Source organism: Colletes gigas, unplaced genomic scaffold (assembly GCF_013123115.1).
Source record: "Colletes gigas isolate AHSC1104 unplaced genomic scaffold, ASM1312311v1 Colletes_gigas_Sc00024, whole genome shotgun sequence".
NCBI classification, from domain to species: Eukaryota; Metazoa; Arthropoda; class Insecta; order Hymenoptera; family Colletidae; genus Colletes; species Colletes gigas.
The window spans coordinates 2,126,226-2,151,099 of NW_025106653.1; the positions used below are offsets into that span (position 1 = coordinate 2,126,226).

At 41.7% G+C, this 24,874-nt stretch overlaps 1 protein-coding gene across 4 annotated transcripts in view; it reads right to left on the reverse strand.

Annotated features, from left to right (window-relative positions):
• The window catches only part of LOC122401420 (RNA-binding protein Musashi homolog Rbp6), a 1,207,497-nt gene extending 1,186,910 nt beyond the window's left edge, over positions 1-20,587 (reverse strand). For all 4 annotated transcript variants that reach the window (XM_043403532.1, XM_043403533.1, XM_043403530.1 and 1 more), the window contains exons 1-2: positions 19,612-20,587; positions 17,087-17,127 (exon numbers count right to left, since the gene is read on the reverse strand). In XM_043403532.1, coding sequence (XP_043259467.1) covers positions 17,087-17,127; positions 19,612-19,676 — 106 coding nt within the window. In that variant the 5' untranslated portion in view covers positions 19,677-20,587. The remainder of the gene's footprint in view (positions 1-17,086; positions 17,128-19,611) is intronic.
• Between the last annotated feature and the right edge of the window lie 4,287 nt (positions 20,588-24,874).

Here is a 24,874-nt window from a genome sequence, read left to right on the forward strand (position 1 = left end):
GGGTCAAGCTCATGACATGGCCTAGATCGACATACTTCGTACGGAAAATTCATCGATAGTTTTCGTACCCCTAGGACAGGAAGTTGCAAGATAGTTCTGCAAGTGGAATCTGCCTCGCGATCGATACGATAGAGCAGAGGTTATCGAAGAAACTTGCATTTTCCGAAATGTGTATTATTGGAGAAACTTCCTTTCACTCTATCATCCAACTATAATAATCGTATCTTTCTTAACGCGTTACTGTTTCCTTTCCTTTCTGTGTCATGCAAAATATGCACAATCAGCGTGTTTGTACTCACTATACGGAACTTCAAAGATAACAGATGCTACATGTTAATTTTAAAAGGATATACGTACATATTGAGAATTCTTTCAATCTCTTTAATTTAACAACTTTGTATATACTCAATTAAATGTTACATGAATCACATCAAAGATTACGTTTCCTGATACGTAAGAAATTTCGCGAAACCTGATGAAGAATTCTCGAGAAAATGCTCGAGTTTGAGTATCAAGTGTTTATCAGGGAGAATTAAATTGTGTAATTATTTTAGAACTTATCTTTCGGATACGTTGCGTTCCACGAGTTTCTCAGGGATCTACGAGCTTCCTTGTTCCCCCCTCGCGCGATGAAAGCGCGAAATTTCCGGTGTTCAACAAAACGTTTTTTATCTTTCCTCAGGGTCGGTGTTATCGGTTACAAGGGACGAAGAATAAGGGGAGCACAACGATGCAAGTGTATCGTGACAACGGTCAGACCGATAAGACGACCGGTGCTTACGAGATTCTTGTGTATACGTGCATTACGTATCGGTATCGGTACAACGCGAGCGTTGTTCGGGACCTGCAGACCGACCGAATGAGATGCTCCCGGATAAGAATGTTCATCAGCCGTACGAATAACTCCTGGCGCATACATATTCAACACTATGCCAATTTCATTTTGCGTCGAAGATACGGAAGCTCGTGAAAACATGTATGGGACACGTGAACTTATAAAGCTGTCGTTGGGTAGGGTCAACGCCACGAAACTATTTCCTGAACGACGGAAATTAAACGTACAAGCTGGCGAAGACCCTTAAATACTGAAGATTTCTATTCCCAAACTAGCCAAGATAGTTTTAAAGTTGATAATTTGCGATATAACTACCTCGCAGCGAATGTATTTATAGAAAATACTCAATTTTCATAATAGATTTTTTTATTCAATAAAGTTTTAGAGTACTAAGTACGTGACATTTTTTTAATTTAAGTCAAACGCTGAGTTTACCTTGACTCTTTAATAAAAGCGATCTACTATCGAAGTAAAAGTCGAATATTCACTTCCCACACGGTCCCAACTATGGTAAACTTAACGTCCCTCTTTATATTCGAGTATTTCACACCGAGATGCAATAAACCGAAATTAATGGCATCGTAATTCCGCTACTAGAATTACAAAGTTGCTGTACGTTGGGGACCATGGGTTTTCTTAGGGAAATCGTCGAATCGATAACTGAAACGTAACCGACGACAGATGTTCACGCGACACCGTAGTAGATCAAAGTCGGAGTCCAAATGATACCGAAGGAACGTTGATGTTTGTTCATTGGCGCGAAACGAAAGCGTGACAGGCTACGTGGAGGAAAGGTGAACGATATTACCGATAATATTCGTATTTTATTCGAACGGAGCAACCTAGCGCGCACGCGACTTTACAAATGCGTACAAAATGCACGTGTAATATTTCCAGAAGCGACGTAGAAGCAATTTTAGATAACCGTAGATCCTCGTTCGTTCGTAATCTGCCTTACGGCAGAACGTCGCGAAGAAATTCGTAAATGCGCTACTTAAAATGTCAGGTATGGTAAGTGTGCAGTATGCATCCTATTAATTCTATTCCGACCACTTTTTTTTCTTACGTTACTCGCGTGCCACTAAATATAACCTCGCGTGCCAGCAGCGTGCCGCTGGTTGGCAACCACTGATTTAAGGTATGCAAAATGTTCCATGCATATTTGGTTTAGCGTAGAAATAGACTAACTTAAGTGTGAAAGAAAAAATCCGTAAGGAGTCGGGAATTCCGATTGCTATTAACGTGTCAGATCCAACGAGACTACGTCCCAATTTTTTATTCCGACGTTTAGAACGCTGAATAACCTTGCCCAACGCATGCTATTCCTCCGCAGTGTGGCATTAAAACTGTACAATATCCGTTTGCAAGAAACGGTGATGAAATTCAGATATGTCAAAAGATTTTTTCTATGTCAGTGACAATATCGGCGATCTTTGTGATCTCAAGTTAAGCATGATACCGGCTAAAATATCCGTGCTCGTGCAACATAAGAAATTAGTATGCTTATTCAGTCGTAAACAACGTTTACCAACGACGCGATCATACGAGATTTTGCAAACCGATTAAATTAACAACGTATAATACAACGATGTAAGAAAACTGTCATTGATTTCTCACGAACAAGACACTTATGACGTTGAGAAATAGCAGATAAAGACTAGTGATGTTAAACGGAGAATTAGTTTTACATACATAGACTTTTCAACTTCAACAAAACCCTTGGACTTTTAGAATTGTACACCAAATACGATATTTTTAAACATTTCCTATTGTTAGGGTAACAAGTTAAGTTTACCAAATAGGCTCTAAAATGGATTTTAATAAAATCGAATTATATTTATTTCACATCCAGTCATGGCCATAATCACCAAATTATCTTCAATTAAAACTTTTGATGCATTCATTGGAAAACCCTATACTTCGGTTCAAATTTGAAAAATCCAGGGATGCCTTGTAAACGTGGAAAGCAGTGTATTTGAAAATAACTCTTCCAGCGTGAAGATTCATGAATAGAAAAGAGAACCAGGCGAACGGGGGCGGGATAGAAACGTGACGATGGAAACGCAAACCCAAACGATGGCACCAAGAGTCATTGACCCCCCTTTATGTTAACAAATACCGCTACGCTAACAAGCTAGCTGTCGCGAAGAGGCCCGCGAGCAGTCACCTATGTCGCTGGAAATAAATTAGACGCCCCTTTCGACCTAGTTGCGTAATTAAGGCCCCCTTTAGCGGCTTTCAGATGAACGAGGAAGAGGCGAAGAGGGACAAGGACCGGTCGGGCACGAGTCAGCTGACCGATCGCCTCCCTCTTTCTTCCTTTTCTTCTGTCGCTCTGACGCCTCTCTCTCCATCCGACAGACTGCCATTTAGCTCTTTTTTATTCACCCCGTCGGCGAAACCGTCGAACCGAAAGGAGCGCGGTCGAGCCTTCGCGATCGTTCAACTTTTAAGGTTATCGCTCTTAGATAACGTGACGTAACCAAATTACAGATCGACCACCGTCGATCGAATACTCAACGGAAGGAAGACGCGTCACGCGACTCGGTGACAGCTACCCCAATTCCGATACCATCGGATTAACCCTCCAAAGATGAATCGAGGCGATGACCAGGTCACATTTTAACCCAAAAGTTTCGATGTATTCATTGTGGAATAAGATTTTATTACAACTGGTACTGATTGCGTGAAATTTACAAGCACGTTCTTAAAAATTTTGTCATTTTAATCTACACTTTTTGTAATTTTTTGCTACTCGTATACGTGAGTGGTACAAATAACGATGATTAAAACGTTGTTGTTTCGTTTCAATAATTTTTGCGTTCGACCGTAAACTTGAAAAATTTCAGACAGAACAGACGACGCGTTAAAAGTTTATCGACAATTTTAGTGGCAGTACATCGTCGGACTTGGTCACGAAAACGCGATAGAGCAGAGAGTAAATTGTTAAATTCTGCGTTAAATTTAGGAAAATGGCCACTCGGACGCACGAAACGTTCAGGAAAATTTACGGCGATAATTCTACGTCCCGCGCGCATTAGAGAAGCACGGATGCTTTCGAAGACCAAGTAGATACAAACGGCCAAGTCGAACATTGACGAACTCGTGCAGAAAGCACGCGAATGCATCCCTATTGATTTAAACGTGACATTAAGAATAACTGCAGAGAAATTTGGCATCGGCGAAGATCTGATTCGCATACTTCTACCATACAGAAGATCTGTGCTCGATCGAGGAAGAGAAAAATTTGATTACTTTCTGGTTTTAAAAATGCCGATGAAAGGGGATCCGGTACGATGATACCGAAGCAATTAAAAAGCAAACAATCTACTCTCGTTACTTGATCCCACCCAAATACCAACACCGTATCGACGCGGAGGGATCATATTTATGCCAATACTCCATCGTTGTTTCATTCTGTACCGTATCGATAGGTCGTTTGTCAGGCAAACTGCACATTATAATGTTGATCGCGGGGTATCTTTAAATATCTTCCGTCGCGAATCAACGACCTCGACGAACCGAAATTGACCGACCGCGCGTCGGTTGCCCGAGACTTTATACATAGCGAAATTGAATTGGCCCCGTGACAACCAAACAAAGTGTTTTATGGGTTTCACGAGTTATATTTTGAATACGCGTTTGATATCTTCGGGCGCGAATTGCGCGATCACAGAATTAGATTCAAATTCCAGCGACACGTTCGAACTGTACGAACCCTCGCGTCCCCTGCCCGTTCCGCACGGCGCGTCATTAACAGGCCGTTAATACGCAACTTAACGCTTACCCAATTCAACCCAGACCTACCTAACGGCCTATTTATAGTGTACCCTGCTGTACACTGCCGTACTAATTGGCGTCAGTTTAAGAGTGCCTACGCTCCGACGGCCAGATCCTGTGACCAACCGTACCTCGTTTCGTTCTTGTCGCACGGGTTATCACGATCGGTCGTGATCGTACCCTTAACGCCGCGCTAAAAGGCACCGGATAGAACACGAGAAGTTCCGACCAAGCGAAACACGATCCCCGTCATTGGGGGGAAAAAATAACGTGACCTTAAGGAGCCAGTTCGGTCTGGATCTCTGGAAACAGATCTGTGCTTTGGGTACTACATCGAACACGCATTGTCATACGTTTTGCCACCGTTTGAAAAATTGGCAAAGCTATAGAACGTCGAACCAGACACATTCTGTACCTCGAAACTGTAAAACTATTGGGTCAAAGTTCGTACGACTTTGGTGAGATCGTTTATTCGCCACCTTCTCTTTTATTTTTTCATTCTTGAAAGTCCACCAAAAATTACTACTGATAGGGTACATATTTATCGGTTAATAATATCTGATGCAAATGAAATTGTCATTGGCATACGTTAATGTTACATAAAGGGTAGATTATACGCGAAAATAACTCTGTAAGAGTATTAATAAATTAATTTTCTATCTTTAGTTATTACTCTACGTCCAGCCTCAACGTGCCAAATTTAATTTTTTTTTATGTTCCAGAATGAACAGTCATTAATATTTGAACAACTTTTAAGTTTAAAAATTTTTAATCTACAGATTTAATACTAATATCCAAAGGAAATCTAAATGTTCGTTCTCTGGACCAGTCTATCCCCTTGATACTAGAAGCACATTGAGCGCAGGACGATGCTGTACGGTATTTTATAAACAATGTGAAACAATTACACGCCACACATTGTCGCGTAACTCGCTCGATGTAGGGCTAACTCTAACGCAGAAATTGTCTGAGGCTCGTAGATGAGATGCAGTTTCCTGCGTTTGACGCTCCTCGTGAATCTTGATTTGAAAGACTTTTGGAAGGTAAACTTCAGTCTCCGCAGACATTAAATCCGATTAATCTATCTGTTTGTAAGCAATATGTTATTTCTATATATAATATGTCTACGCCTTGTAAAACGTTATTGTGTCAGTCTAATTTGAGAATGAAAATAAAATAAAAATGCAAACAAATAATTTTATATAATAAAATGAAAATTTTTATATAATAAAATTAGATTGTATATTCATATTACGATAAGAGAAGTAATAACTAATAGTCGATGAAAATAAAATTGTTAGTATATTTTCCATAGAAATAGCTCTACGTGCAATTAAATAATATTCCTAGTGAAATTTAACATCTGCAGTCTAAATTTATAATAAATCTATCTCCGAAATTTCTGAAACCAAGATCCACAAGGTTCGTTGAACGCGGACAATTGTACATCATCTGCAAATCCCACACAGTTTCTACGTTAGTGACTGTTGCATAATATAAATCATGCAACTATGTATGCGGCGTCAACTCTACGGTCCTAAGTAAACCACGCGTATGTTGCTTTTTTATCGACTCTCGTATTTGTGTTGCCTAGAATAACTGGGACTGTCTTTTACGCGTTTCCAGAACAAAATGAACGTATGATAATAATTGACGTTAAAGTGCTCATGAATTTAGGCACACAGATTCTTTTTGGATACAATACTTGTGTTATCTCATAGCCTACGTTGCAACTAATTACTACATACCTCTCGATACAATTTTGAAAGACGATTTTTTTGCAACTTTGATAAAATTTCGTCCATCCGTAATTTTTAATAATCCCAGTGCCCGTATTTTTTAAATTTACTGTTTATATGTGAACATTAGAGGAAAAGCTAGGTGATTCAAGCACAAAAGGTAAAGAAACGAGCACTCGAGGTGCACGCTTTTTTGACTTAGAGCGGCAGAATTGTTTTAAATCGTTCACAAAATGCTGCGCTGAATGTGTGCCCACCCCGAAGCTCGTTCGTTTGTTGTTTGTTCCGGGGAACGAGAAATGGGGGCAATTCTCCGCGAAACGCTTCCGCCGAGTCGCGCGAAACGCGGTAAGAGAACCGCGAAAAAAATGGACGAAAGTTTTCGCGATTCGTCATTGCTCGTTAACGCCGCGACATCCCAAAAGACACGTCGACAAATTTTCCACCGTCCCTCCGTCCTCGTCGCCTCTGTTCTCTCCATCTCCGTCTGTATACCCGCTCGCCCATTAAAACAGCCGGGTGCAATTACGTTTAAAAATAGCGAGAGAGTCGACGAGAGTCTGTTGCGCTCGATTGCATCAGACACCACGACGACGACAACGACGACGACGACGACGACGATGGAGATGGCGGCGCGGCACCGACGACAACGAAGTCGGAAAAACGTCAGAGGCTTTTGCCTACCAACGGCTCGCAATCCTGTTTTTCCTGCAACCCTGGCTGATAACGTTCTCGTTCCCGCTTCGGGGGCCCGTCGTTCTCGATTCGACGACGAGTTTTATTATTTTTCGTCGTTTAAGCGCTAACGCTGCCCCAGAACTGCGGTCGACGCTTCGAGACTATTTTCCAACCTGACGGTGAAATTCGAGAAATTCAGAAATTTATGCTGGAGAAAGCAACGGAATTTTTGCAATTTTCATTTCACGACTAGAGAAAACTATTCCGAGTAATCGCATAGCATGTCTGTCCACTACCCACTGTTTCTACTTATGCTGAAGTTCACTCTATAGCACCCGTACGCAATGTCAATATCATAACAATAATATTAAAAATGTGCTAGAATTAATAGGTCGAACTTCAGGTACTCATTGTATTCTTCAAAATAAGAAAAATAAAAAATATTTCGCGGTTAATATTTCGTGTATCCTCTTTGGAAAATTTAAATAAAATATATTTAACATATTTGAATATTATTTAAATATCGTGAGTCCTTTGCGATCGCTGAATATACGAATGATGCCTAAAATCGAAAGTAGAGTACACATCGTGTCGTCTGACGGTTGACCGGGGACTGTCATTTTCTACTTCGCGTTCACCGTAGACGCGAAAAAACAATTTAGAATCGCAATCGTATTTCTTCTTCCTGTACTTTCAACTTTCATAATAAAAATATATTTCACTGGTAAAATTGTAGAAAATACTGTAATTCAGACGAATTCCTACGTCACGATTCGTAAAAATAAAGTCGAAACGAGGGAAGAGCGTCAGAAAAGAATTCTAATTGGGCACACAATTATCACGCATGGTCGTTTTCCGTCAGACGTTGCATTTTTAACTGATGCAGACGGCGATGAAAGTTAAGTGCAAACTGATGTGTGTTTGCAAATTCTAACAATTTTATTCATAATGTTGCCACAATAGCTGGAACCGTCCCAAACTGTTGAGGAAACATTTCAATGACATGAAATTTCAAGCAACTGGGACCTAATGACCACGTGCGTACAAGAAATTCTAGTTATTTGATCACTGATGCCCATATATTATTTTTACCCTCTTTCGAGAGGAATAGATTTGAGTTTACACGATATACAAATGATACACCAATGTCGCAAAAATTGTAAGGCAAAAGGTACTGAAGCCTGCTGTGTCGCTTCCAGGTTATCCGCGACTCTCAATTGTACTAATAAAATGAATAAAATTGAGTGTCAATCGCGAGAGGGGAATAATCGACTCGTTTTTCCAGTGGATCGGACGCTTCAATGCGGATTCGCGGTAATTTCAATCTACAGGGTTTGGCGGTTTCCAACGCCCTCGAAATCGAATGAAACTGAAGGATCGTTGGTGTCAAAAACCGTCGCGCATTCGAGATCTCTACAAACTATCAGATCGTTCCATAAGTCTTTTGTATTTACGTTTACGTAACTTGTAGTTAGCTATCTCTCTTGTATAATTTTTTCTTATAGCTACATTCATTTATCGACATCTTTTTCTTATAAACTATTTCTTTTTTTTCAAAAGCTCGTCCAGTATCAATTTTAATACAATTTTAATTCAATCAATTTGGACGTATCAAAATCAATACTAGTCGCATTTTTCAAAATAAACTGATTCATTTCGATGAAAGAGACATCGATAAATTAATTAATGATAGAAAAATATTGCGAAAAGACGGCCACTCTGTGGATAATTAATATCTTTTGTGTATCTATACCCGTTTTCAATTTACTTGCAAAATAATGCGCGCAGATTTATGAAATGACCGGATATTACGCTGCACGAAATAATCGGAGAAAAGTCTGGAGAGCGAACCAAATACCAAGAATGAAAGAAACAGTTTATTATCCTTAATCCTTTCTTTGTCGCCGTAATACCTTGAAATCTTGCCTCGATGAGAGTTCAAAGCTTTTCCATTCACTATTGTACGGTTCAAAGAAATTAGAAGACTCGGTTTCTTAAAAAAGAACCGAAGAAAATACATTCTGTGCATTTAAATCTGTTGGTTTTTAGGGGTGTGACGATAAAGTTTCGAGAATTATTCAATACAAAATTTTTTTTGGAAAACTATTCCATGGAATATTTAGTGTCTACTAATCGTGTTACATTGTTTTGAATTTAAAAAACTAATTGAACATGCGATTTTTGTGTCACTCTTTTATCTGAGGGAAGTCACAAACTGACAAATCAAGCAAATACGTAAAGCACTCCAACGTTGCAATCAATTTTGAAATCAAAATCAAAAACGTGTGGTTTTGACATAATGTAATTTCCAATTAACTGTACTCAACTTTTCATAAATGTCGATCGACGTTTCGTCACTTTTCACCAAACATTTTGTCAAAAATCTAACCGAACACATCTTTAAAAATAGGGGGGATTAACTTTGCTGCTACTGACAATTTAAACAAAATTATTTTCAAAACTTTGTCGTCGCGCCAAAGCAATTGCTATTAGCAACTTTCGAAATTATTTTTAACAATGTAGGACGATTATTTCAGAAACTTCGGTACGGCCGTTTAATTTTCTAGCGACGAAGGACGCTTATTTCTCAACCAGCTCCCGATCAATTTTCCAAATTGCAAATTATGCGGAACACCGGATGCAACGATGCAACGCGTGCCGCCGACGTCGACAATGTTAATGATTAATACGTAATTACTCTTTGTACAGCAAACCGCATTTTGAAATCGCATTACCTGTAATATGTACATTAATACGTACTGCGAATACCCGATTGAATTTGCAAACACGCAGTTAGAGATGTCTGTCGTTCGCAATCGCGATCGCCATCGACGCGGTATCAAACATACGTGTACGCGAGCATAGTGATTGGATTCCGAGCGGAACGCGAGTCGATCTCTTCCGCGTGAAACCTGAGGATATGACAAAGACGCGGTCCTTTGAGAACGAAAGTCGAGCCCGATGTCGGGAAAGAGAAATCTCCCCTGCTTGAGTTACAGTCGTGCGTCCAGAAGTCGACCCTTCACCCTCGAACTCATACTTAATTCTGACTCATGCTACCCTGAAGGCAGTTTCGCGATCCATCTTCCTGGCCTTTCGATACAAGAGGACTTCGATAATTTTCTGATACTAACAAATTTCTCTTTCACGTAGCGCTCAACTCTATTATTTAGAAGCGAAATACTACTGAAACTGATCTTCGAAGTGTAACATATTTATCATATTTTCTCTACTCTCGTTGTTTGAATATCACTCAAACCTACGCTCTATTAACGTTACTAATATAACTATTTCCTACACGCTTGATTTAAATGCCGTATAAATGGTACTACTGGCACGTTCAAAGCGTTAATGAGCAGTACAAACAGTCGAAATGTCGAAAGGCGGAGGAACACAGGAAGAACGTAAGGATTATGTTTGCTAGTATTACCGTAACAGTTACACAAAATGTACACAGCCTCTCGATGAAAGAAGAGTTTCTTAAAACATTCTAACCAATAGCTAATTAACGTGCTACTTATGTTTGCTTCTCTCGTGTGTCCAACAATCCCACAGCAACACACACGGTAACAAATTAGCAACCTTCTCTCTTACACCTACATCGTTTCTGTATTAATTCTCACGAGACGGATTTCGTCAATCAAACTGCACCACACGCGTAAATTTTAAAACTAAATACAGGCGTCACAGGTCAAATTCATCGACTCTCAAATTGTATACGTACACTGTATTTAGAAGACATCTACCAATCAGCATATTATATTTAATCTAGATTGGACGATCGGTCGAGTATATATTAATGTTATTGTTAGGATATTTGACAACAAAATAATTCGATAAGGAGGCCAGCTCTGCTTGCAAGACGCTAAATCACACGGTCGTTGCCCATCAAGCGCCCCGAATGGTTGCGTCGCGACGCGCACCGTAGTCTTCCGTGCACGACGACCACCTTCAAACGAACGTGGACACGCCGTGAAAAGAGGAACAACCGAGCCATTCTTCGTGGCGTTTTAACCGCGAACAACGACGCCCCGTCTCGAGAGGAGAACAGCGCTGTGCGGGTGATCTCCTTCGGTGGGAAAACCGACGAAAGGGAGTTGAAGCGTAACGAAATACCGACGCATCAGACACACACTGATATTTTACTCAGAGCCGCATTATCTACGAACCGCATATTTTATGCAGACCGCCATTGGCGCAGTTAATCGTGAATTATGTATCTCAAACCCCCGCTGTCTGGCATATTTTCTATAAATTAAATACAATGCCGATCAAAAGTTCTGGAACAAGTATATCGTATCCAATTCGAGCACAGATCGTATATCAGAAGAGTATTTAAGGTTTACAGAAATAAAAAATTCACAGAAAACATTTCTGTGATCTTAAGAACAAGGCATACATCAATTTATTTAAGATTTAATTATATCGAGCGTTTCAACATTTAAAAAACTAGTGGAAAATTAAGGATGCAATTTTTCTATTTGGAAGTTTCGTTTCACAGATAATTGAATTTGAGAATCTATCGAATACGAATCGCTCTAGTATGTCTGTCCACTACCCACTGTTTCCACTTATGCTAAAGTCCACCTCGTACTGTGTTGCACGCATATACAATAAATTTTCAAAGTTGATATTGTGTCAACGTACCAGTAATATTGACGATTCTATTCTCATTTTTACGGATATCTCAATACTCGGATGAAATGGCTCGTAATTCTTAAAGTAATGTATCTTGAGCTATAAAAATGTGTTTCTGTAACTACATACGAAACTAAACATCACTTATAATAAATTTCATGTTTAATTTATATCTCACAAAAAAATCGTGAATTTCTTTCTCGTTAACCGGAGAAGCCAAACTTTTGAGAGTTAGTGTAGACAGCCATTGTTTGGCGCAGTAAATTCCTGCCAGTCTGGAAACATTGTTGCAAGATGCGAAGCGGTTTCGAAAGGCTGATTAATCCGAATACAACGACGAATTAATAAGCCTGATTAGTGTGCAAACGTTTCCACGATTATAATTAAATCGACGCAATATTTCAGGAGTAACTTTTATCCGGGTTCATGATACACGATAAACGATGGAAGCAACGTATCTTGTCTAGCGTTCGTCGACTCTTTCCCACGGTTGCTGACGAACACACGCTGCATCTTTGTACCTATGAACTTTTGCGAAACGGTATCGCGAGACACGGTTTACGACGCTTACACCGCGCAATGGCCGGACGACTGCTCCGCTTTTTCTACTTCAGAACACGCTTTCTCGCAACAACGCTGCTGAAAGGAAGGTTAACCAGCGGAAATGGAGCGCGAGTGACCGTCGATCGATCATTATACGCCGATAATTCGGCGACAGCCCGCAACGAGCAATGGGACAAAATCTCCAAAACGTGGCCAATCTCCCTAACTGTGAAATTTTTAACAAGCTCGTCACTGTTTAAACGTAGAAAAAAAAATCTGTGTTTTAGAATAATCTGTCTCCTTACATTTTTCTATGGACAGGAATTTTCTTAAATGCATATACACGGTATTAAAGAAATAAAAAATACACGTATAATAATCGCTTAAAAAAATTCTCTCGATGGAAACTTTATATTTTCTCGTTTGCGTTAAACGTTAGTAGTTATCTTAATAACTGAAATTACTACGCACATAACGTGGTAGCTGCGGCGAACGGTTTTCCAACTGAATGGTGTTAGCGAATGTGTTAAAATAAACTCGACAATGACTGATGATGAAACTAGAGATTCCGGCGCTTGTGTGTGCTCGTTTACAATGCGGTCACCTAAAACAAGTAACTGTCAATAACCGATTGTATTTCGTCTCCTTCGATGCGCAGTTTACTCTGAATAATAGCAGTATAAGCATCGATGAATATTAAATGTCAGAGTTGAATGTGCTTCTCCGATTTGTGAAATTTTACGACACAATTGGTGAAATCGATTTGAAATTTGAATAACTTATCTTTTAACCAGTCTGAGAAAATGACTAAAAAAAAAAACTTCAAGAATCACTAAAATTTCATTTATTTTCAATCCGGTATCGTCACCATTCTTTTTCGCTAATACGCGTAATTAAAAGTGAGAAACCCTTGCTGTTCCCCGCTTATTAACCCCATGACCCGTGTTATAAACCATTCACCCTTAGGGGAGGTCACCTGGGGATGGTTAGTAACTCGACGTCGCGTAGCTATCGCGTGTCATAGGATTGATTGTATTAGAGTAGGCGTGGACGCGTTAATAGAAGCTGTCTAATGTTGCATTGTCTAGAAAATAGAGATCAGGTAACATAGTGAAAAAAACGGCACCGTTTGCCAAGAGGTCTGTAAACGAACGGACTTTTAAATACAAAAACCTAACATTCGTGATAACTCCGACTCGTCTCGACGACTTCGTGCTCGAAGATGGGAATTTCACATTCAAAAGAACGTTTCCGGTCAACTTTCTGGGATATCCGACCACCGAGGGTCGTCCTTCGAAGCTCGAATTTTCCCCCCGTGGAGATCGTAGTCGTTTCTCGGTGGAAAACCACGTGTGGGAGCGCAGTCGTGCGTGAATTTGATTGTCGACGAGCGACCGTGGCCGGTGACCTTAATGAGACGGTGGACACGCGGCGAGAAACGGAAACAAGTCGGGTCTTCTTGCCTGCGTTTTCTCTTCGCGTGGAATCGGCTCGCGGAAAGACTGACAAAGCGATAAAAGAGAGCGACGGGAAAGAAGACGAAGGGAGATGGAGTCGCGACTTACGTAACGACGGCAAATAACGCTAATGAGCCTACTCCGCCTTCGTTCTTTATTCTTTTTCCAGGAGGCGCGTCCGTACTCGATGAAGAGTTACGAAAACTATTCCGACGACGCGTAATTAAGAAAAAGCTCGGTACATGGTCCGAAAATATTAGCTCTCCGATACGAGTGGACGTCGTATTCGAGGTTACAGAGTACTCCGATATTGCAATTTATAAAATGCACATAGAGTCACATAATAAAATGTCTTTTCTCAAGATTTCGTTCGCTTTCCTTTGCCCTAAAGGTAATTTCAGGCCTGTGGATTATAATTTATTTTAATGTCTCGATTTAGAATCAGCTTGCAAGTTGCAATGTCACGTTAGAAAATAGGAAGAAGAAGAATGCAAATACGTGCTACCTAATGAATCAATATTTGCAAATTCATTACACAGAGTGACTCTCGAAATTGGTATAAGCTCTTTCCTAAGCAAAGATACAAACCATCGATGCGGGAAAGTAGTCGAATTCTATTTCTTTGCGGTGAACGAAAATCAATTTCTGTCAACCGTTTACCCTTGTTCACGAATTTTTAAACCTTAAGCTATCGTTAAATTTAATCTTCGATATCTGCATGACGTCGTTCCTCGGTCAAACATTCGTTACATGATACGACAAAGCCACACGAACGATTTCGTTCGAAATCCCCACGTGCATTCGTGTGTCTACCGAATAGTACGCAATAGAACGAATTTGGATTCGTTTGTTTGCACGAGTATCACGAAGAGAACCTGTCACGCACCCGATTAGATATCACGAAAACGCTAGGCGATGGTACGTAGCGGGCGGCGCGTTTCCGCCATGAGAATTCTGCGGAAGTAGTTGCACGTTTCCGAGTAACTGCAATCGTTTCGCAATACTGCACACCTCCCGCCGCGCGGCGTGATTGTTTTAATGCAACGCACGCAATAATGTCTTTGTTCGTTTACCGGGCGCGACCAGGGTGTTCGCGTTTCTTCTCGGAAGCCACCGTTTCCAGCATCGAGGCAAGTTTCAACCGTCGTTAAAAATCTGAAAAGGTCTCGTTCCCCCCGGCCGCGTGTCGTCGCGCGAAATAAAATCGACAAAAAGCGCGAGATTTCTTTCGACTGCGTTTGAAAGGTTAATTAAATATCTCACAATTTAACACACGTTTCGCCTCCGCGATTCCCGCGCGACGAACGCTCGAATATTTTTTTCGCGTAATTGAATAATTCAGCGACGAGGTCCCTTAATTGGAACTAACTGGAAAATGCGCAGAGCGACGCAACGTTGTACCGTTAATTACCTCCCGAAGTTGCTCGACCGTAAACAGAAATCATTTCCACGCGATCGACGAATAATTTAATTCCTAGTTCTATCGAATTATTGAATCATAGTCACAGTCGTCCGTCCTGGTCCATCATTGTGCCAAGTTTCGGGCATGCTTGGACCTATACAGCTGGGTACTACTGCAATTCTCCCTTCTACTGTTTATTTTATACAGGTTGTGTCTAGAAACTTATATAGTGAAAAATATATTACTCCATCTGAAGAAGCTAGCCTCGAACAACATTTTTTGAAGTTACCACCAGATTCGAAGACAACGACATGCAAAGATTAAAATGGGAAATCTCCTATTATAATGGTGCAAAGTTCGACAATGAGCGAATAAAATAACTGGTTTCCGTTCGAAAGTATTACGCGATTAAACCGAACATTTGCACAATCACCGGGGCGCTCTAGAGAAAAAATTCCTCGCGTCTCTGGTCATCGATAGCGACACTATTTTTTACGCCACGGCGGTCAGATTCCTTCATCGGCGATGTGAAACCGCCGTTTTTTTATCTCGCGGCAGAACGCGGTCAAGCGCGACTTTTCCGCGCGGTAGATGACGAACGATCGAACCGTTAGCACGCGATCGCGCGGCGTTTTTCTCAAAATCGCGCCATAGGGACCGCAAGGCCGGCCTATCAATTACCCTCGTTAATCTTATCGCGGTCCATGCGAGCTTTATGCAGGCCCATTTTTTCCACCGACGCCTCTCGCCCGGTCGAAAGACGCACGTGACTTCTTATGGCCATTTGGCCGCGGCGCGATTATCGTTCCGCGTTCCAGCCTCTCGTCGGGCAATTTCTTTTTTTCTCCCCTCGCAGCCCGGCACGAGGTCTCTTAACGAAGATAAAAGGACTGCTAACTCGAACGCTCGAACACGCGAGCAGGCTCGCCCAGCGAAAGGAACGCCTCGAATTTGCACCTCCTCGTCGTTGCCACATCGGCCGCTCGCGTTTCTTCTTTTTCGCCGAGCGTTTCCTTTTCTCACGTAAGGGAAGCTGCCGCGTTTCTGCCTGTCCCGGATACTTTATTATAATTTTCGAAGAAACTCCAATCCCCTTCTTAATTTTTTCGACAACCAAAACGGTCATTTTGCTACGGCTTGCGTGTGCATGGAGGATCGACTGCTTGAGAATGCACGCGATACGGCTTATGGTTCCTAAACGGTAAGTACGTGATGATGCTTCGAACGAATGGTCGACGATTTCGATTAAAATAAATAATCGTTGAACGCTCGTGAAGATTGACGATTACATTAGTCGTCGCGTTAATCGCGGCGTTTGACGTTCGAAGTAATCTTTAATCAGTTGGGATCATCGCTGATTAAGTTCAGGCGAATCGATTATTCTGAGCAGCACACAATGAATATCAACATTTAAGTTTCCCTGGTAGTGTGATTCTAGAAAATAGGACAGTCAGCAACTCTTTTTTTTAACCCGAAGAGGATATTTTTATAAATTAAAAAGAAACTGTGAAAAAGCAGCTCACACGCCCTTTCGTTTCACTCTATGGAATTAAAATTAAAAGTGTAACGAAACGAGTAATAAAATGTTTAAACGTTCATCGCGAAATACCTTTCGGGTTAATGTAATATAATGTCCTGACGTAAAATATGAAATATCTCATGAAGTATTACGCTTTCAATGGTTATGCTTTAACACTTTTTTACGCGGGATAATAAGAAGAATCAATTTATATAAAAAGAAATTTAGCACTTGCAGTGTTAATCTAAACATAAAAATTATCATTATCAGTTCCAACCGTTATATGAAAGTGCCACTCAATAATGCATCAATTAATATTCTTTAGAGACAAGTTCAAAACATATAAGAATACACATATACATCCAAATGATAGATTGCGCTCGAAGATTTAAATTTAGCCTCCCAAACGACACGCATTCATCTAACGATGCGGAAGACCTAACCTACACCAAAGAGGTGTGATTTCTTAAGCAGATTTATCGATCGTTCACATACCTGGACTGGTCTGCCAAGATAGACCACCGATGAACATTTTCCTAGAAAAAGAAAGATGAATCCATCAGCATCGGCATCGGGACGCATCGACGGCAGAAGATGATGAAGGAAGTAGAGACTGCCGGCAGAGGGTAACTTCCGGTATCGTGTACCCCCTGCGCAGTCTCCGTTTGCTGGCGGCAGGTGTCACCACACATCAACCAACAACTGAACAACTCCCGGATCATTTCTTATATTTTTTCTTTTAGATTTTTCTCTTTCGCGTAAACCTCGTGGCAACACGCGTTACGGATTCCCGATCATCGCGTTCGTTCGAGAGAAAAAAATCAAACGATTCACGCGCGAAACACAATAAACACGTATTCCCCCTCCGAACCGGAGCACCTTCTTTGTTTACCAACAATTTGCATCGTAGAAAAACCGGATACACTGGTGTTATCCGTGCGATATGTAATTCGAGCATCGAAGCGAACCGAACGTTGAAAACGTTACCAATACGTTCGCGCCTGTACTTCCGTTTCACGGGATTCCGCGGGGTTTAATAAAACCCCCTAGCACGGAGGAATTAAACGTCATCCCCCACCTGGCCGAGGCATGAATCAGACCTCGGTTCACGTTGCTCGGTCTTCGTCGCTTTACGGTGCCGGATTGTACTTATTAACCAGTTTACGAGAAGTGCCATCATCATTGGTATCGCGAAAGCTTGCATACATTGGCTCAACTTTCGCGCGAGCACGGCAACGAAAACAAACACGGCTCGCAACAGAAATATATTTTGGATAGGAACTTGTTCGCGTACGTGGCGTTTGACTTAGAGCCAGAACTCTTAATGTTGTTTCTTTATTGCAAAACGAAAGGCAATGCGCAATATCTTTGAAGGGATTAATAACTTCAATCTGAACGTCAACGGATCAAGACGATTTATTTTCACGTTCGCCAAGGTACCCGGTAATAATTACAATAATCACCCTTACGTGTATCGTTAATCTTTGCGGAAAAGTATCACTTATAAACAAGTAATTTGTAAATATCATCTTCACAGTAAACACATCGGATTCGTCAATGGACTCATAATCGTGGCTTTAACCCTTGCACTGCCGCATCGTAGAGCTGACCGATTCGCGATACGTTATCAGTAACCGTTGTACCGGGGTTCACCTATTAATCTACACGAGTCATCGTGGAAAAGCGTAAAGACTTTTCCCTCGGGAGGGCTAATTTTTGTCGCATATTAAAGTGTGGGGGGGAGGGGGGGGATAACGGGCTGCAAGCAACGTAACACGCGGACATTACAGGGAAGCAAAGATTATCGCATCGAACGGTATATCCACGAAGATAACGCTCTCTCGCGTTGTGGACGTAATCACGTGGTGGCGCATTTGAACATCGATTTTCCGCGGCGCGATATAACCTATTCCCCTCGCCCACGCATTCCTCCTTCTCTGTCCTCCCGCCGCCCCTCGCCTCCTCTTCTCTCTTTAGGTCTTCGTGATACGAAGAACTGGAGTAGGCTACTGCACTATACCCGTTGATAGGTTCAGGAGAGTTAATAGGACAAACCGTTGACCATATGTCGTCGGGATCGATCGCGGGAAATAACATAGCGCGACGTTACTCGTCTAACTTCCCACGGAATTCCTAAACGCTCGTCAACTTCGTGAAACGATTCTTGTTGCGTAAAGAGTGTACCGTATAAGGGGACGACGGCTATAGAAAACGAAACAGAATTTCAACCGATGTCCGATAGGCTAGAGTTCCCCCTCGTTTTTACCCGCGAGTCACGTGGTTAACGAAACAATATCAACCGCCACGCGACACAATACCATTTACCATTTCGAAAAAAGTGCTTCGAACGCTCGCGAACGCACCCTTCGCCGCCCCCTTTCCCCTCCGCATGCTCGTTACCGAGATTCAAAAGAGCGAATCCGCTCCTTGGCGGCAAATTCAAAGGTGTTAAGTCATTTCTCTTTCCCTCCCTCTTTCTCTCTCTGCGGGTGTCCCCCCTTTCTCCGCGGCCCCTGCTCCTCCTTCCCATTCATCTAACCTTCCCCCTTCGTATCCCTCCTTTCGTTTCATCGAGTCTGAGGGGGTGCTGAACGCGCTGAAAGAAGGCGCCACCGGTTCGAGGAGAGCACCGTGGCACGCATATTCACGCGCCCGGCAAACATAAACACTATGCTTTCCGTCGAGAACGATTTACGAGCGGCAATAACGAAGAGACCGCGCGCGCTTTTGCCGCCAAACACCCCCGGAGGTCAACGTTTTATATCACCGGTGAATGATGGTATCGGAACCGTATAAGAAGCAACAACATAACAAACACTCGCACGGAGCAGGGCAACAGAAAACACAAGGTTACGGGAACGACACGACCGCGTCGACCCGGTTTCGTCGATCAGCGCGGCATCAACACACTTGAACCGTTTTCTCGGTCCGATTTTCACGCACGGTCGATGGTTGTTGGCGGTGGTGGATGTAGTGGAGGTCGTGTTTTAGGGATGAGGATATATCCTGGTTTCTCGTACCCTGGATCGTTCGGCACCTCGGCTGGGGAGCCGCTTGCTACGATTTCCTGATTCTGTGGCTCCATAGCGGCGCGCGGCGCACAGCTCGTTGTTGTCGCAACGCTCTCGCGTGACCGCGGTTGCAGTGGCAACGGTAACACTAGTACCGAGTGGCAGCGGCAGCCGATCTCGCCGATAGCCGCTTCGATTCACGCTCTTCCGCGTTCGATCGCGTCGTATGGCGAACGATGCTCCGTTTGGTCCGCCGATGGCAAACAACGGCTCGCGTGTCGACACCTTCGGATGTCACGGCACGCGCTTTCACGTGTCTTCTCCCCCGACTTCTTATCGCTGATCCTTCGAGAGCCTCTCGTTTACACGCGGCTCTCACTCTTCTCTCGCGTCTTTGACTTCGCGCTCCACTATTCTTCCACGTTTTTCACCTGTCTTCGGTTTCTTCGGGGTCTGGTACTCTCGATGTTCTCTGGCGGAGGGTGCGCGTTCACTGGTTGCTACGCAACACACGCCGAGCTTCTGCACGATTATCGACGATAGGACGGTGTAGACGAACGAAACGCACTTTATTCGCGCGTACGCTCGTTTCCACGCTCGCACTTACGGGAATTGACGGACTTTTTATACGCGCTGGGTCGCGTCGAGCCGGTTCACGACGACCAACACCGGAACAACGACGACGACAACGACGAGAACGTAGACAACGACGACGACGAGGAGTACGGTGATCACCGCTACGAAAAAACGGGCTGTCGACCTCTCGTTTCTTCCCTTTTTTCTCTGTCGGCCGGTACTCGTTATTTCTCGTAACTCTTTCGTTTTTCTTCTTTCACTTTCGCTCCCTCTCTCTCTCCTCACACTCTCCCCTACTACTGACTACTAAAAACTAAGGAGAAGGTGAGAGGTTACGTGGCTGCGCGGTACGGCGACTACTGATGACGGGCGGCGGCCGGTACTCGGACGTGCGACGCGCTCTGCGAGAGGTTCGACGCGACACTGCGCTCTTAGGGCGCGGGGCGGGGGAAGGGGTGCCGCGGGGAAGAGGGGAGGACTAAACGGCGGGGCAGAGCGGTGGTGGCGGCGGCGGCGGTGGCAGTGGTGGCGGTGGCGGTGGCCGTGTCGGCGGCGGCGGCGGCGGCGGCGGGGCACAACGTAATTCTTTCTCTCTCGCACCGTTTCCTTTTCGCGGCTATCTCTCTCGCGCCGCCTCATACGATGTCCTCTTTACTCTCGTTCGGCTCGTCTCGCTCCGTATCCGCCGGCTGGGGGTGGGGGAGAATCCCGCGCTTGCGCCGTCTTTGCCCGCCCGGCCAACCAAACCGGGGTGGGGAAGATCGCGACCGCGTACCCGCCTCCGACCGCGGCCTGCTCGCCTGTTCGCGTACTCGCTCGCTTTTCGCTCGCTTCTCGCCTCGAAAAAGTCCGACCACCCGCTTGCCTGCACTACTTGCCCGACTTACTTGCCTCCTTCTGTCGCGAGAACCTCTTGACGATGGACCGAGCGCGACTACCGAGCGAGTTCCACGGTGAAGAGCGAAGCGAGCGAGCACGCGGCCGAACACGAGCGTGCCAATAACATGGAAACGGCTGCCGGTCGAGTTTTCCGATACGCGCGTCAGCGATTTCCGCAGACGCCGAGGCTCGCGTTTCACGGTGGCGCGTCGCTTGCAGCTAAATACTTCTGATTACTGTTTCTTGGACAAGAGTGCTTCGAACGCTTTACAGCGAATTCTCTCAAAGTGTCACTAGCTCGGAACCAGACCGTGACACTATGAGAGAGATTATATGTACGAAATTTGATCGCTCTTGTCTCACCCCGACTCGCTCAATTCTCTTCTTTGCTCCAAAGTTTAAAAATGTTCGAAAACAATTCTTTTTGCAATGAAAATAATATCCACACGATACACATACGAATTCACTACGAAACTATTCTAAAAATTTATGTCGAATTTGCATAGTATCGAAAAGACTAAAAAAAAGTTAGAAAAACAAACTGAATGTTAACGGTGCAATAAGAAATACATAGTCTTGTATGCTTTTGTTTCAAGCGTAAGTTACGAAGCTAACTTTTTACTTTTTCATAAAAAGCGATTGAAGGTATTCTACGCTTTTCTCCCTTTATTTTTTAACCTGGCTAACTTAAATAAAGCATTTCATCTTCCATAATGAATATTATACTTCGAAACGTAAAATCACGTTTTACTTTATATTATTAATATCAATATTTTAAGTTTAATATTGTAATATAAATATTAATATTGTAAATTAATGTAACAGATTTTAGTTAATAGATATAATAAGCTTCTACAAATATTAATTTATTATATGTTTTTTCTACAAAATACTCTAGCACCTCTTGCTCAAATATATAATCCGAATTGTGAAATAAAATGAGTACAATAATTCCCTATCCTCTGCTCCAAAACCGATTTATGCTGTCTAAAGTTTCAAAATGTTTCGCAAAAGATTAAAAGCAGTAGGCCACGTGTTTTATTTCGATGTAACAGAGACGTTGAAATGTAGAATTATTTGCCCTGTTATAGGAATATCGCGTGAAATTCGTTCCTATTCGTTTATCGTATTCTGACGCTTGCAGTTTGCTGCAATTACTAGAAAATCCCGAGTAGTCTCATGTCACTTTACTTCTTCGTTTTTGTGTTACTGTATACTAACTGATTTGTGTCACGTATACGTATCGAATAGATTAAAAATCTAATTTTATTTAAAAGAACCGATAGTACATTGTGTTCACCGATACAGTTTTTTGAGATATTACCGTACATTGCCTCTCAAAAGGTTGGACCACCACTCGATCTTTATAGAAATAAAGCTTTTTTATACACATGTATACTACTTCATTAAAACTTTTACTCTTTCGTATTAAAAGGACATCGTGAATATAGTCTTTAAAAAAACAGGAAAAGTTTACAGACTCCTCTTTTCAAGGAAACGCAAAGTGTTGCGTTTTATCATGTTCCTAAATATGCCTTTTTTGTACGATAATATTTTGTATAAAATTAGACAATAATCTACTCTGCTGTTCTATAAGGAGGTTTTTGGGAAAAATCATAATGACGTAAGATAGAATTAGCTTTATCGAACAAAATTTAAGAATATTCTAGAGTAGAAGAATCAAGTGAATTATTGCTGAATGTATATAGTTTTTTAATTAAAGATCTTAACTCTTAACTAAATATTTAAATAAATTTTAATGCCAATAAAACAATTCTGTACTCTGAATAGAATACTGGTACTTAATGTTCGTCTATCTACAAAAAATGGTTCATTTATTTTAAAGATCGAAGGGTGGTCTAAAGTTTTGAGCGGGAGTCTAGGTAGAAAACAGGCGAAAAGCTTTCCGTGCTAAGTACAATGCAGATATTTTGAGAACGAAACTAACGAGGATTTGGAGAAAAATATTGAATGAGCTGCGATAAAAACGGCCACTGCAGAGTATAATGAGTTAACTTTTTGTGACCTAAATTCTTTGTTTCTGCCGAAACGCTTTAATATGAAAAGTACCCGGAAAAAATACGCTGAAGTAGAAAAGAAAGCCAAAAAATGAACGTGCGCCTATATTCGGTCTTAAACTTTTACGAAGTTATAATTATGTACACATTTTTAACACGCGAAATTGAACCTCTGGGCACATAATGATATGTAAAAGGCGGTTTGAAAGTTACAGTGGGTCAAAATTATCGTATATTGAGACGAAGGGTTTAAAAAGAATTTCATTATCGTCATTTTCCATGTACTACAGACTGTATCATACTTAAAGTACAGATACGATACCGAGTACAATGAAATTTGTTTTTGTAGACTGCACAATGGCCCTGTATCGATTCCATCTTTCGTTGAGGTCATATCATACGATATAACAATATAGTGTAAGTGCATTGTGTATTGAGCTTTTCGAATAATGGGAGAATGGAAATGGAGCGCGACAAGTGCCTTTGCCATGATGTAATGTTTTAATTCAGAACTGAAATGCATAAAACGAAACCGTTTACAAAAGTGTACCGATATTGAAAAATAATTTATATTACGCAAACAATGATGTTAGATTTATGGTGGAAATTTACGAAGTACGATTGTGCCACGAAATTCTCCTGAAATTTTTCATATAAACGAGACGTTAAAACAAGTGTATCCACGGTATTAAAAATAAAGCAATATATTTCATACACGTTTAACTTTTTCGTTCATGCAAATAGTAATATTTGACTCAGCATGTGAAATTTAAGTAGTAATTATAATTTGTATCGTTCTAAACTATGTTTGAAACCGCTAGTTTTGCAATAAAGAAAATCCCAGTGTGCCTTTTATGGCGAAACATTGATATTAGATCACCTCGAAATGATATCTGTGTTGTTGCCCTCACTCATGCAAGAGAAAGATCCCACGATCTTTCAAGGCACCTGCACACACGCGTACGTATTGTGCTCCCCGTACTGTTATTCGTATTGCTGTATGACTGAAACAGCCGTAACGTGCTGTCGTACAATTACGAAATTAGCAATGATAAGCGTTTTCTTCAAGGAACTGATTATCATCAATCGTTGCAAATGAATATTCTTCATAGCTAATTAATTTAAGGTCGTAAGTCAAGCATTCCTTTCGCTTCTTTTCATTCATACCGACGCTCCGATATTACAAATTACAGTTTTCTCACAGTCATTACTTGAAAATCAGCCTAATCCGTATCGTTGAATAAAAACGTTGCTGATATTAGTATTATAAGAACGTAACGATCGATTTCAATTTGAAAATTCTTAATTTTTATATTTCTATCCTTTAAGCCGTTCACTTAGGGACGTTGATTACAATGTAATTCTGTTATTCTGTTTAAAATTTACTTCTAAGCACTGCTGCGGACTTCGTATCCTACGAACGTAACTTCGGTGCTTTCAACTTATATTGCATATTTTATGAAACCGTATCACTCAAAGGCGTATAAAACAAAACAACATTCTACTCGCTTTATGCCATAAAATACGTAAGAACTTGTATCAAAACTTCATGCGACGGGCTATACCTGAACAAAGTTACTTCGCAGACCTCCACTCGCTGTATGGAAATACATCAGAATGCTTTCTCTCGTACGGTACAGAGAAATCCTGAATATATAATTAATTGGCTTTATTTGTACCCAGCAATTCGTGAATGAAAATTGAAACGCAACGACTGTTTTACAAATACCTAACAGATTATTTATCTTACATGCTTTTCCTTTTCGGTCATAATTTCATACTATCCTATTACACGTGTA